The sequence below is a fragment of the Eurosta solidaginis genome, chromosome 4 (assembly GCF_040869045.1).
Source record: "Eurosta solidaginis isolate ZX-2024a chromosome 4, ASM4086904v1, whole genome shotgun sequence".
NCBI classification, from domain to species: domain Eukaryota; kingdom Metazoa; phylum Arthropoda; class Insecta; order Diptera; family Tephritidae; genus Eurosta; species Eurosta solidaginis.
In genome coordinates, this window is record NC_090322.1 from 276,218,105 (window position 1) to 276,234,035 (window position 15,931).

The 15,931-nt window shown below is 35.7% G+C and overlaps 1 protein-coding gene across 5 annotated transcripts in view; it reads right to left on the reverse strand.

Annotated features, from left to right (window-relative positions):
* Positions 1–15,931, reverse strand: part of Ten-a (tenascin accessory) — a 458,238-nt gene that overhangs the window by 112,644 nt on the left and 329,663 nt on the right. For all 5 annotated transcript variants that reach the window (XM_067778438.1, XM_067778436.1, XM_067778434.1 and 2 more), the window contains 2 exons: positions 5,235–5,381; positions 141–348 (listed from right to left, as the gene is read on the reverse strand). In XM_067778438.1, the coding sequence (XP_067634539.1) occupies positions 141–348; positions 5,235–5,381 (355 nt within the window). The remainder of the gene's footprint in view (positions 1–140; positions 349–5,234; positions 5,382–15,931) is intronic.

Consider the following 15,931-nt stretch of genomic DNA (forward strand, 5'->3'; position numbering starts at 1 on the left):
AGTTTTTCTTTATGCATTCCCTGCGCTACAATGCTCCCAAGAGCTAAGCGAGAAAAAAGCCTAAAGCCTAATGAAGTTGCTTGAAGGAAAATTTGTATACGTATGCGTATAAATTTGTATGTGTGAACGTTAGTACTCACTTTTCGCTATATTCATCCATGTGGGCATACGATTGCACCGAGTTTTCCTCAATAAGGAATTTGACACGTTGATAAAAGGATGCTGTAACCGAGGGTGGCTGTTTACGTAATAGCACTTCAACGGGATCATTGGAGGATAGGCACATGATATGCTCTGCACAAGCTGGATGAGAACAGCATTCACTGTCTGAGCAATCAGTCATACCATCTGCAAGTTAAGAAGAAGAGGAAACAAATAAATAAACCTCAGCATCGTATGGGTAGGAGCTCTTGATTGAGTGTTATAATAAATTATGAATGCTGATCAATCAACTTAAATGACACATTAGAAGTAGTCGTTACTAATGTGCCACACTTTTTACATACATATTTGCAACATATGGCAACGCTTTGATTCATCCATTACCACTTACACAAATTAGCATAAAACAAACAGCTCTCAACCATCATATTAGCTTTGATGTTTGTTTACGGTATTGTTTTTGTTGTATGTCATGCCATGCTAATTCGGAACATTTCTTCACATTTTTTTACTGTTTCACCTTATTTTTCCTACTTGTTGTAAGGAAATTGAGACTTAACCCTTTCAACACATTTTATTTTATACTTCAATTACAAGTACTTGGCTGTATTTACATGTGCACACACACATACACATGTCTTCATATATTCCTTATGTTCAATCATACGTGCGATTGCGTTTGTGTTCTTTCATTGTTTTACATTCTTGTTAACTCGGCGATTGCTGGCAAGCAATTCTTTGACAGGTATATATCTACTTTCGATTCTTGGCAATGTCTTATTCTTTCTTCTACTCAACGCTTTACTTGTAGGTAGAGGGGAGCATACTCTTCTCAGGATTTTTCTAGCTGTAAATATTGAAACATTTCTTTTCAAGTGGAGCTCGAACAGCTTGCGTTTGTCGTTCTTTTCACCATTTGTACATTTGCACATTCATTCGCCCAATAACAATGTTCACATTTAAAGCATAAAAATAACAACAAAGTGTGAATGTTAAGTAGTTGTATGCTTTTGAGTTGATTTCAATATCCGCCGTTGATTTTTTTCTTCTTTACGTCCACTGCTTCAATAGCTGATGTTGAGTTACTCAACACTTTTTATTAAGGATAGAACTCGTAATGTTCAATGACACTTCAGGCTCACTTCCCTCCCTCCGTGGTGTACTCACAAGTGTTTTTTATACTCAGCGTGCTTTGCACACAGAGTATATTAACTTTGATTGGATAACGGTTGGTTGTACAGGTGTAAAGGAATCGAGATAGACATAGATTTCCATATATCAAAATCATCAGTGTCGAAAAAAATTTTTATTGAGCCATGTCCGTCCATCCGTCCGTCTGTCCGTTAACACGATAACTTGAGTAAATATTGAGATATCTTCACCAAATTTTTTACACAAGCTTATCTGGACCCAGAATAGATTGGTATTGAAAATGAGCGAAATCGGATGATAACCACGCCCACTTTTTATATATATAACATTTTGGAAAACACAAAAAACCTGATTATTTAGTAAATAATACACCTGGAATGTTGAAATTTGACGTGTGGACTGATATTGATACTCTTGATAAAAATTTAAAATTTTTTTTTAAATGAGCGTGGCACCGCCCACTTGTGATAAAATCAATTTTACAAATATTATTAATCATAAATCAAAAATCGTTAAACCCATCGTAACAAAATTCGGCAGAGGTTGCCTTTACTATAGGGAATGCTTTGAAGAGAAATTAACGAAATCGGTTAAGGACCACGCCCACTTTTATATAAAAGATTTTTAAAAGGGTCGTGGACGAATAAAATAAGCTATATCTTAGCGAAAAAGAGCTTTGTATCAATAGAATTTTACTTTTTATGTAGAAAAGTAATTTATCTGAAATTAAATGTGCAATTGAAGCTTACGCTGAGTATATAATGTTCGGTTACACCCGAACTTAGACACCTTTACTTGTTATTGCTATATTTTATTCACCATTGTGGATTGCTGCATAATGTAATTTTTGTTTTTGTTGTTTAGCTAAACGCACTGTTTATAAACATGGTGCATTGAATATTCTATTGGGCGTGCTTAATATTTTTTCATGAGATGCAAACTGCTGTTGTAAGCTGCTGGCTTCCGTTCTTTCGAGAAAAGCTTTATCATCAAATGAAATTAGCTATAAAGAAAGTGCACTTCCGGCAGATATAATCACATGAGTATTTCAGAGCTATTTTGCAGAGTTCAATATATGCAAGGTTTTTAAAAGCACCCCACTTTTCTGTTTCGTATGTAAGCTATAGATTCAAAAACGTTTGGATAATGAACCATGTTCTTCAACCTCAAACGATCTGAGAGAGTTTGCACTGTCAATTGGGTTGAAGTAAACTTGAATCGATTCTCTTGTTTCTCAAGGCTTGTCCCTAAAAAACCTTAAGAACATGCTTTGTGGTTAAAGCCTTTGTCAAGCTTTCTATCACTAGTATAAAGATCGACAATCATACTACGAAAAATTTACTTCTATACCTTTAACCTACCATCTCTTCCTGAAAAAAAATTTAGAAAGCACTCAGAATAGATGGCTAATAGCTATGCTAAAAAAGGGCTACATCAACCAAAGTTTTTTACATCTCCACTACTCAAAACTAAGAAATATTAATAAATGCATAGTTATCCCCGTTCCCAGAGAATGGTATTATATCTTGAAAGTATGGTCGCACAATGGGTAAAATTAGTAATTCTCAAAATTACTGATACAAAAAAATATGTATAGTTCGAAAATTTTATAGTTTTAACAAAATAACCTTTGTATACCCTTTGTAATATATCACGTGGCGTTACAAAAGTACGACCTTTAATGCAGCTTCAACTACTCCCTAAACCACACTTTAAAACGGCAGCAAGTCGGTGACGCACCTACTGGGCAATATTCAGTAAAGAACAGCTGAGGAAACATCGTTTGGCGACAAAATTCCAATAAATTTTATTGAAGTTGCTTACATTACGTTTCTCTTAGCTTACAAAATTATATAATCACCGTTTCTACCTAAAGCGACTATCCACTGATACCACCCAGTATCATACCGCCCCTCGGATGTTGCCACATAGATACTTCTCACTACCCTAGTTCTCATCCACATCAGTTTTTGGCTATTTCCGCGATCGTTTGACCAGCATTGACCACTCATCCGAAGGAGTATTTTTCGACACAGACTGCCTTCAAATACTCTGCCCGTCGCATACAGAAAAGCCTAGTCAAGTCTCTTCGTACGAAATTCTGCTGTTATTTTGTCATTTTAAACCGTATTGTTTGGCATATTTTTATTTAGTTTGTAGAACATATTCTTTATTATTTACGAAAATGCAGTTTCGGATAGGCAAAAGTCTGTGCTGGGATGAGATATTTTGAGTCGGTGTTTTATATCGCTTATAAATTACTTATACAAATTTAATAGTGTAATGGAGACACCAAAGACCCTGTTGTGGAAGAAGTGGCTAAATTTTCGGTTTAACTGAGAAAACAAATGGTTAAATATGAAAAAAAAATTTACGAGGAAGGACTAATAGTGCTTTCTCACTGTAAGGGTTTAGTTGTTATAGCAACAGGCTCATATACAAATATTTATTTTTATTTTTATTGAAGCTATGAGAAGGCTCCGTCAGGTTGCCACCACTCACTGTACGTCCATGAAATTATGTTATAGCTAATATTGCAACTTATCTTGGCTTATCCGTGAAAGTGAATTCGTCGTATGTGCAGAGTCCCTACACCTGCCCCAGGGAACCACCTCTTCATATGACTTTTATTATCATTCTCACTTTAGTCCAACCCTTTTGAAGCTACAAGAATAGCAAAACACTTGGGTGTATCGATTCGGCAGATCTTCGAGCTGCGGATAATAAACGGTAAAACGGTACTACTCATATGCTAAATAACTGTTATAAGACATTTTTGCTGAATAGATTAACTCATTAATGATATTTAACTTTTGTCTTTGATTTAGCTTTTTAATTATTTTTAAATTCCTATAAATTTGAGGCAGGTCAAGTCGTAAATATATAATTGCAAATCTTGCCCTATAATAACTTCGCTCTCCATTCAAAAGTGGAAAAATTTCAGAGATTCTCATTGCTTTGAGGCGAAACCATTCCTACTCGAATCATTAAAACACCAAAAGTACATTCAACCTGGTTTCATGCCTTCAGATTTGCGAGTTTCAAACGTCATTTTAACATTGTCGTTGTCATTTTTAATAGATAACACAATGATGAATGTTAATTTACCTTTCAGAGAAGTGTATCATTAAAAAATTAATAATTCAAATTTTATTCCAATGAAGTTTCAATAAATTTTTTGTTTTCTCTATATTTTTCAAAATAAACGTTCATATTTTTGAACATTCTCGCCTACATTTATGTGAGCGAATGTAAAGGAATTTTTGACAAATCTTTATTTATTTATTTCTCTGTTCTGCTTGAACACATTGACAGCATCAAAAATATTAAATGAAAACCTGATGAAAGCAAACGCGTCTGATGTCCTGTAATAAAATCCAGGTGCATTTCTTTCTATTTTAAAGGTGTTGAGTATACAATCTGCGTGGACATACAGACACACATGCCCCGTTATTGCATACATTACTTATAACTTTTATTTGTATGTACGTATATGTTTTGGAAGTGAATTTGTACAAACATGTGTGCTTTAGCTTTCATTCTTTGCTGTCGTTGCTTTGAAATTTTATTAATTTATTGTTAGATACAGTTTACATTTTACAGTTTACTTGCAGCCCCTTTAATGTAAATTTTGTTTGTTATAAATTCTGACCAAAAAGAGCGCGTTTGAGATTATACTCAATTTAAACGTTTCAGATTGATTGAGATGCTTTTCTACGAAGATGGTAAATGCAAAAAAGATATATTGTATTATTTAAGGTCTTTGTGCTTTTTTCTTTATTCAATGAGATATTTTGTAACAGAATATTATTTTTGATTATTTAAAACCAGGTTATTTGGGGACAATATTAACCATACCCAAACGGAATTTTTATAAGAAAGACAGTGCTAAGCATTTTTTTGTTCCAGTCATTACTTACCGCCATCGTTATCTATGTTATCTTTGCAATTCATTTCCAGAGCAATAGAGCAGTCGGAACCAGCCCAGCCTTCAATGCAATCACATCGATATTCGCCATTTTCCAGTGTACATTGACCATGTCGCGAACAACCATTCTCACAACCAGCTGAAAAAAAAATACCAAAAAGTATAAAGGAAGGGGAAATTTAACTTTTAATTAAAAGATAAGTAATAGTTTTTACAATAAATAAAATAATTAAAAAAAAATTTTTAAGTTAAACGGTTTTATTGAAAACAATACTTACATGAAGTAATAATAATACGAAAAGCTAGAAAATAATTAGGTAGGTTCTAGGTACTAGTCATCACACTCCTTATCAATCTAGGGCGTTGATCAGACAATTAAATAAAAGCGTTGGGCGCGTGAAATTTCTAAAAATGTGAGGCGTAGCATAACCTGATTAAGGTTCAGTTGGTTTTACTTATGACTATCAATAGAAATATGACGCGTCCAACGCTTTTATTTAATTGTCTGATCAACGCCCTAGATTGATAAGGAGTGTGATGACTAATACCTAGAACCTATAAAAAAAATAAATAAATGTAAGGCGCGATAACCTCCGAAGAGATCTAAGGCCGAGCTTCTCTTCCAATAGGTGTCGTGCTCCTATTGATTTTCCCTACAAATCGGCCGGACTGAGAGCTTTTCATGGCAGAAATACACCAGGAGCGCTTGCCAAACACTGCCGAGGGGTGACCCCGCTTAGAAAAATTTTCTTCTAATTGAAAAACCTTATTTCTAAAATTTTGATGTTGCTTTGCCCGGGTGTGAACCCAGGGCATACGGTGCGGCTACCATCACACCACGGTGGCCGCCATACCTAGGACCTACATAATTATTTTCTAGCTTTTCGTATTATTATTACTTCATGTAAGTATTGTTTTCAATAAAACCGTTTAACTAAAACTTTTTTTTTAATTATTTTATTTTCAAGTTTTCAGTCTTTATTTAATTGCCTATTATTTCTCATTCTATTTTTTTCATTTTGTGACTCATTATTACAAGGACTCTTTCCTGACAATTTGTTACAACCTAAGTCCTCAATACATAATCCTTCCAAAGACTTCACTCGACTCTGCGCCACGTATGCTTGTCCCTCTTCCAACTCCAAAATATTTTGATGTCACTTCTACCGGACTGTATGCAATATTTGTTCCAAATATGAGCCAAATCCGGCATCATAAGTCGCTTTCTATTCATATATGTATTATGTGTTCCAAATATAGACCAAATCAAATCGGACCACAAATACGATTTTTGTGAATATCTCGATCCTTGCGCCACCTAGCGGCGATTTTTTTTCACAGGTCGATTTCTATTCTTGCATGTATTATGTGTTCCAAATATGAGCCAAATCGGACCACAAATGCGAATTTTGCGAATATCTCGATCCATGCGCCACCTAGCGGCGATTTTTTTTCACAGGTCGATTTCTATTCTTGCATGTATTATGTGTTCCAAATATGAGCCAAATCGGACCACAATTATGATTTTTGCGTATATCTCGATCCTTGCGCCACCTAGCGGAGATTTTTTTCTTATTATTGCATTGTCATCGGGTTCTGAACTATATTCCAAGTTTCAAGATTGTAGCTTGTCGGGAAGTTACTTAAATTTCAATTACAAAATTCGTTCACAACGGCCGTGCATGCGGCCATGCGGCCGTGTGGCCTGCCTGTCAAGTCAACCTAAATAAAACCGTTTAAATAAATAATAGTTTAAAAAAAACTAAAAAAAACTCTTTTACAGCTAACCGATCCAAAAAATAGAAAACAATTTTTAATGAAAAAGAGTTTATATAACAGTAGTAGAAGGTCAAATAATCATTTATAGTTAATCACCTCAAAATAAAATTATAATAAAATTTAAGTTATTAACAGAATAATTTAATTCAGATTAAAAAGCGTGGGATGCATTTTACTACATTTCATATCTTTCCTCTCAGATAGTTGCCAATAGAATGATTGTAACATTCAATATCAAGCACCCACGCGTTTTTCTGTGAATTAAATTATTCTGTTAATAACTTAAATTTTATTATAATTTTAAATTGAGGTGATTAACTGTAAATGATTGTTGGACCTTCTACTACTGTTATATAAACTCTTTTTAATTGAAAACTATTTTCTATTTTTTAGTTTGGTTAGCTATAAAAGAGTGTTTTTTTAGTTTTTTTAAACTATTATTTATTTTTAATTTTGTAGTTCAAGTAATTTTCAAAGTTTTAGTCGAGAGTGATGAAACCTCGAAACGCCAGCAGTCCATGGACGAATCCAACCCCACGGCACCGAAAAGGGCTAAGACGCAGGGAGGCTGGACGCGGTCTTTCGCCGAAATTGCCAAGGGTCGGCAGATCATTGGCATTACAAACGAGAGCAGCGAAGATGGCAGGAACCCGAAACAACAGTGGAAGTTGATCGAGGCCGCGTACGCTACGGTAGGTCGGTAAACATCTATAGGGCCGCCGTCACGCTGATAGGGGTGGTATATCCGGGCGCGCGCCTCAAGGTAGTGGAGGCGCGTGATATCCCCTCACGACCAAGGGCTAGAGCCTGGGTTCCAGTGACGCCAACGGATACAGCTGACATCCTGGAGCTGCTCCAGGAGTACAACCCGCCACAGGTTTGGAAGTCAACCCGGATAAAACCGAGCTTGTCCTCTTCACGAGGAGGTACAAAGTACCAAATCTTACACCGCCAAGAATTGGGGGTACGTTCTTAGCGTTTAGCGATCAAGTCAAGTATTTGGGAGTCAATCTGGATAGGAAGCTATTATGGAGTGACCACATAGTGGAGCGATCCAAGAAGGCAGCAGCAGGGCTGTTCACCTGCAAGAGGGCAATTGACACCTCCTGGAGATTCTCCCCTAAGGCGACCTACTGGATTTACACAGCCATTTTGCGCCCGATTCTTCTTTATGGTGCCTTGGTCTGGTGGCCTGCACTAGCTAAAAGTACCTATCTTAAAATGCTTCAAAAGGTGAAACGGAGTTCGGAGCTCTGCATTACCTGGGCTCTCGGCTCCACTGCAGATTCCGCTACATACATACATGGATACATAGATACAGGCCAAGCTAATAAAATCGTGTTAAAAAGGACTCCAGTATGCTCTTTCGTAGTTGTGCCATGTATCCCCTTCTATCATTAATAAAGGAATGCGTTTTTCGCATTATGAGCAAGGTTTCAAATCTATGGCCATTTGGGGTGGCCATAAGTTCAATGGACCTTATGTCCATTATCCTTATGTCACCCCACCATCACATTATTGCATTGTCGTCGAGTCTTGATACGTGTGATAAGTTTCAATCAAACTTATGGCCATTCAAAGTGGTGATGGGGCCAATTGACCTTATGGCCGTTGACCTTATGTCACCACACCATCACATTAATGCACTTTCATCGAGTCTTGATACGTGTGCAAAGTTTCAATCAAACTTATGGCCATTCAAAGTGGTAATAAGGCCAATTGACCTTATGGCCGTTGACCTTATGTCACCACACCATCACATTAATGCATTGTCATCGTGCCTTGATACATGTGCAAAGTTTCAATCAAACTTATGGCCATTCAAAGTGGTAATACGGCCAATTGACCTTATGTCACTATACCATCACATTAATGTATTGTCATCGGTCCTTGATACGTATGCAAAGTTTCAAATTAATCAGGCTTCTAGAAACCGGTGAAAATTAAGCTCAAAAATTCCGTTACAGACATACATAGATACAGGCCAAGCTAATAAAAGCGTGTTAAAAACAAAACCACGATGAAGAGCAGAATGATGTGACTGATATACAGTTGCTTCTTTAGATACACATTAGACTATTTTAGGACGTGCATAATAACAGTCTCAACCATAAACTACACAAAAGCGATCAATAAACTGAGTTTTTCCAACTTATTTTACACCGCCGCAACAGTTTTTAATAACATAACGCGGCAGTTTTTACAGTACTTCAACGGTATATGCTTAGTAAACTTCAAACGACGGCCGCCGTGATGTGGTGATATCGTGCACACCAACCACACCAAAGCTCCAGGGTTAAAGTCCTGAGAGCGGCAACATGAAAATACTTTAAAAATGGGTTTTCTAAGCGATGACGTTCTCGGCAGCGTATTGCTATTAGGAAATGCCTCTCAGCGAAAATTTATTTAGTATTATATTATATGAAATTTATTTGCATTAAAAAGCCGTTAGGCCTTCAAGTTGGAGCAAAAATTAAAAAGTAACCAGATACGAACTGGAAGAGGATCTTAGCATATATTTCCTAGGGGGTATATCAAGGCAAATTTGCATCATTTTTATTATGTACATATTATTATTACTAGGATACGTCAAAATAAAAAATGGTTGAATTTTTTGAAACTGAGAAAAAGCATGCTTTTGGGCACAACTTCTTTTGAAAGTTGGGCTAAAAACGAAATCCCCCACATTGTAGCAATTGAACAATTATTTATAGCAACCAATCTAATGTATTGTTATTTAGTTGAAGTTCTTAACTTTAATAACCCACGTATTAAATTTGATATTTCTTTTCCCTCAAGAAGCAACAATGATATATGTATTTTTCCTGCCAAACAACAACAATTCTCCAGAAATAAATGCCTTCAAATGCAATTCCAGTTAAAAGCCATTTTCATTGTGAATAATATTAGTTTGACTTCACGACAAAGAACTTCACTTAACTGTCAATTACAGTTGACTGTTTTCGACATTTTTTATCTATCCTCTTCAACCACTACCGGATTGGTCTCTAAAATAGAATAAAATATTTTCGCCAAATATCTTTTCTAGTCCGCACGAAAATTATAAACAGAAATCGAATTTGAACTTTTCAGACAAACAAATAAACTGCGATTCCATCAAATGGCACAACTCCCCGATTCACAGCATATTCTTGTTCCGCCTAAGTGGTGTCATTAAAGTTTGTAAAACAAACAAAATAAAATTTAAATTGAAGAGCAGCAGACAAATAATAAAACAGCCAACTGCATAGAAATTGAATAAAGTGGTGAATCCGTCAACAAAGTTACATATCAACAAATAGCAAATGAAAGAAATTATATAACTTTTTTTCTGTATAAACGAAAATATGCGACGCTGAGTGAATAAAAAGATCAGACGAAGGAGTAAACGTCGATATAAAAAATATTGCAAGCAATGATAGCTAGTTTTAAGGGATAAAGAAATAAAAAAAAAAAAAACAAGTAAGGAGGCCTAACTTCGGGTGTAACCGAACATTACATACTCAGCTGCCAAATTACAGCTTCCTAAACTTTTAAATTATCTTCTTTTAAAAGTGGGCGGTGTCACGCCCATTGTTCAAAATTTTACTAATTTTCTCTTCTGTGTCATAAGGTCAACCTACCCACCAAGTTTCATCGCTTTATCCGTCTTTGGTAATGAATTATCGCATTTTTTCGGTTTTTCGAAATTTTCGATATCGAGATGAGTGCCCAGGAACTTACATACAAAATTTCATTAAGATACCTCAAAATTTACTCAAGTTATCGTGTTTGCGGACAGACGGACGGACGGACATGGCTAAATGAATTTCTTTTTTCGTCCAGATCATTTTGATATATAGAAGTCTATACCTATCTCGATTTGTTTATGCCGTTACGGGGTACCGTTATGCGAACCAAATTAATATACTGTGTGAGCTCTGCTCAGCTGAGTATAAAAATAGTAATTGGATATATTATGTACAGTATAAAACAAAAATATTCAGACTGCCAGTGTTTATGCCAGCATCCTAACGTACTACATTGTGATTTGCAGATGTCGCTGTACTCGATATGTCAGGTACTCAATGCTGGAATTCAATCTGAATTCAGTTAGAGTTCTTGTTGTTGAGTCCCGTCGCACGCTTCGGTTGATGGGTTCCGCCTTCTGCGATCAAACAGCTCTCGTTCAATTTTTAGAACGCCAGCTGAGTAAGTATAGTAACAGTTTGTATGTTAGTTAAAACCACCTCCTTAGATTCATATGTGTACAGTGCAATAACTTGAATTAACATTTGCATATATAAAATGTTAATCTTTCTAAGAGTTATGGAGATACTCACTCCTGAGATCGGCTCATTTTTCTAATAACCTGTATAGCCCTTGAAAAATTTCCGGATTCAGCAACTCCTCGCGGTGTTCAAGAGAAACCCCATTTAACCCCGTCCCGAACAAAAAGTGCACATACATTTTCAATTATATAATTTTACGATTCATCTTACACAAACATATGTACATCTTACACAAACATATATCACGTAATTTATATCAAAGCATCAAAGCCATTGGGGGACTTCAAACGCACTAAACCTCCTATCGTCTGATTACCATTTACCCCGAGGTACTACCGTGAGGTATACCGTCGGGAGGTATGTTGAGCATGAAGCCCTATGCACCGTCGCATGGCATAACTTAAACCCGCGTACGTTTTTGCCGCTTTAATCCTTAGCTTACTACATCAATATCTTGACACATACTACATATACGAATACTAGCATATAATATTGTGGCGAATTTTAGCATCACTAAGCTGTTAGTAAATAAAGCCACAACAACAATAAAGCAAGCTGCCACTCTTGTGTATATGAACACATGAATTTAATCAATTTACACAGGTACATAAAAGGCGGCGAAGAATAACTCACGCACACACATGCAGTCATCATCCGAAGTTGGTTCTCACACATAAACACGCATATAGCTGGTAGCCAAGGTAGACCTTTGGAGAAATATGCGGGCAAGGCAAAGAGTATTAAAGCAGCGCAAGCTGAGGAATGACTTATCAGTTTGATTTAAACACGAAATCAGTTGTGAAGTATAAGTGTTATTGTGAAGTACTCTCAAAGTAGTCTAATAAAGGTCATTTTGCATTACTGAATATTGGGGTTATTTATTCGACAATTTAGCGAATCGAAAGTTTGCAGAAGGTGTATAATAACAAGGATTTCCCAAAATTCTTTGCAATATATATAACAACTAGCAGACTCGGCAGACGTTGTTCTGCCCTAAATTTAGACTATCTGCATACATTTTAATAAGCTTTTTCCGTCTAACTTTGCCCTCCCCCTCTTCACTTTTTCCTAATCCTTTTATTCACTAGTCCCTGCGTCTTTTTCGCTTCATCTATCTCCATCTTCGTGTCATTCTATCTCTTTCTCAGTCTCCTCAGTCTTACACGGAAGTATATCCGCACCACCTGCGAATATGAGTGCTGGTGCGTATACGTAACATATTATTATTACGTATAAACAAAGAAAAAAAATTTGCAATAAAATAATATCGCGACTATAAACTGAGATATGGCCAATCCTATGTTTCAAGTTCGATCAAACTACACACGGGGTGCAAAACAAATTAAAAATCGGTTCAGTAGTTTAGGAGTCCATCGCGGACAAACAAAGTGATACGTCATTTTCATATATAAAGATGTACGCACGGTGCTTGGTGCATGTTTGTTGTTCGGTTTCTAAATGCGGTTTCTTGCATTGTTGGTTTTGTTTACCACTCTGATGAAGTCACTTCCACCGGTTGAAGAGGGCTTGTCTCTAATCCAGTGTGTAAACCCTGTCTGCATGTGGAGCTAACACGTTCACACTCCTATGTCGTTATTTCTACGTTTGGAGAGGCCTTGTCTCCAATCCGTAGGTTGCCGTTACGGTTCCTTTTCTTGTTCCACGAGTGTATCTAAACTGCTTCTGATCACATGTTTGGAGAGATCTTGTCTCCAACCCATCGCCTGGCTTGCAATTACCTTTCGTATATGCCAAGCTTTTCCTATTTTACCATTCTGACACCCCTAATTATAGGGAGATCATGTATCCAATACGTGTGCACCTCAGTCCCTCCACCTTTGCAGTTTGTTCTCAACCCGCAAAACTGAACTGTTTAACACTCGCTGAAACATCGGAGCCTTTCCAGACATCGTAACCACATCATTGTTTTGGCTATTACAGCGCATGCTGTGGAACATTTTACGTCGGATGAATCCAATAAATGTTTCAGGAGTGTAATCCTACCCAACAATGCAGCGTGTTTTGCACCTCGAGCTATAGAACCAAGGACAATCGAAAAATATATGATTAACATTTTCTAAAGTATGTGTGCAGCTGCTTGAGATGACCTTTAGCTAAGCGTGGGGCAGTTAAGGGCGAGCAGTTTAATGTGAGTTATAAGGGAGTAATTTGATGTGCTTGTAGGCGTATGAGTCGTGGCACAGTGGATGACGTACCCGACTCAAACGCTTGGGGTTGCGGGTTCAAAGCCCACTGCAACCAAGCATTTTTTTTAATTTATAATTTTATAAATTATTATTTTAATGGACTGTATTTTATTTTCATTTAGTTTATGGTGTATTGAAAACACAGAACGATGCAAAGCATCGGTACACCTTTATTTATTTAATTTGGGGCGAGCATAGGGAACTCTGAGGTTTCGCTCTAATGAGCCACCTCATCTTCTATTTGAAGACCCCTTTAAAAATGTAATGTGGAGGCGAGCACGGGGCTCTGAGGTATTGGCACCCCATTTTCTACCAGAAAAACCTCCATTTTAAACTAAAAAATAAAACTATGTCTTTAGAATATTTCATAAGCCGGATGAGAATTTCAGCGCTTATGAAACAAACGAAAGACAAAACTCATAGTTTAAGTCGCTTAAACACCTTTAACAATGATTTCCCAAACAACCTTCTAAATTTTTCGAAAAATTGCAGCACTTTAGTTTGCACCCGCTGTAATATTTTACGAATTAAATTGTATCAGAAATTAAATGAAAAACTTCTCAGTTTATCAGCAAAGTTCCTTTTTTTAACTAATAAGTTATAGTATTTTTGTTTCATAGTGCATTAGATTGACAATAACGACCCTTCAGTCAAGAAAATAATGTAAAATTAAGTTCGGATAGAAAATTATAAGCCTTCAAAATTAAAAAACAAAACTAAAAAACAATTTGAGCTGATTTGAAAAATTGTTAGAATGAAAAGTGTTTGCCAACCTTTTCCACTGTATGTTAAAAAGGAAAAAAAAGTAGTGGACGGGGTGGGTAGAACAAAAAGTTAAGGAAGTTTAGCAATTGTGACGTTCCCGTAAAAAATTGTCACCAGTTTGCCGACGTAATTTAAAATCAATTTTTTTGTACACTACATTTATGTACACATTAGAGCGGGTCAATTTTTTTTCTATCAGGAGTATAGCAAAAACGTGATCACTTAAAAAAAAATAAAACCTTAAATTGTCCCGACTAGACGGTAAATTCAGATTATTTAATTTACTCGATAAACCAAATGCAATAATATCGTGCTCAAGTATACATATGTGATAAATTAGATTCAGATGATGTAGAAGGATTTGGTTCATTCATTTTAAATTTAAACACAAAAGGCTGTAAAAAAAAAAAAAAAATTCCATAAGAAATTTGTTGAAAATGAGTAGTTAAAAGTTTATTTTAGGCTAATTTCTCATAATTCAAGCCTGATATCTCTACTAAAATTCAAAAACATTATAAATATTAGTACAGATTTAATATTCCTCGGAGGTGTCTTCGCAGTTTTTATACATTTTATTGTGACAATTTTAAAACCCACTATTCCAGTAATACTCCAATTGCTCGTGCTCTCCGTGAGTTTAACTCTATCAGTACTGTTGTAAATCTAGACTTTTCTGCTCCAAAAGCGAAACTGCTAAATATGTTAAAATCTACTTTCTAAGTACTATGTATTATTTTTCAAATAACTATCTCTTAACTTTAGTTTGTATCATAGTCTGTAAGGATTTAAGTCCATTGACTAAGTGAAATAAAGAAATAAAGATTCTGAAATGTACATAAAATAACTTAAAAGTAAGCCCAATATGACATTTTTCCTATAATTCTATCAGAAGCTATGAAGATTTTTTGGCCAAACCCTACATTCATATGGCAAAATATCTATTTAGCAAAAGTGAGGGATTTGAGCTATGGTGTCTTCAGAAATTTTCTTAGAATCATCATCATCTTAGATTACGTTTTTGCTATACTCCCGATAAAATACTCCTGAAAAAATCCATCCATACAATTTGACCCGGTCTAGTACACATACATACAAACATACAGCACACCAAAATAATACCGCGATTAACTCAAAAAACTCCTTTTTTCAGGAAACGTGCAAAACCGATCAACCAGACCGCCGCAGGACTTTTTCGTATTGATCGAAGCATTTAATTAATCGCTTTAAAAATTTTTTTCGGAGACTTTGCCAGTAAAACGGTTTTGTGGATAAAATTTCTTCGGGAATACTTTAAGTTGACTCCTTTTGTGAAAATTGTTGTATGGAGTTCTCTATTGCTCAACCAATTCACATATATCTTAAGGAATATTCGATGTCGAAGTAGTCAAGATGCAATTTTAGTTTAAATTTCAAGAAAAAACACTGTTATAGCATTCTTGATGTTAGTAACATAAAGCTCAGGCAGTGTTTCACAGTTGAAAATATAACCCCTATATTAAAAAAAAAGAATTTAAATGACTACCGAAAATTACTTTTCTATACGAATTTCCAATTATAAAAGCTTTTTAAACCTTTCGTATTTTTTATGGAATAATGGGGAAAATCTATAGTTAAAATGTTGAAATACGGCACGACGAAAATTTTCCTTCGAAAGTAATATCGTCGAC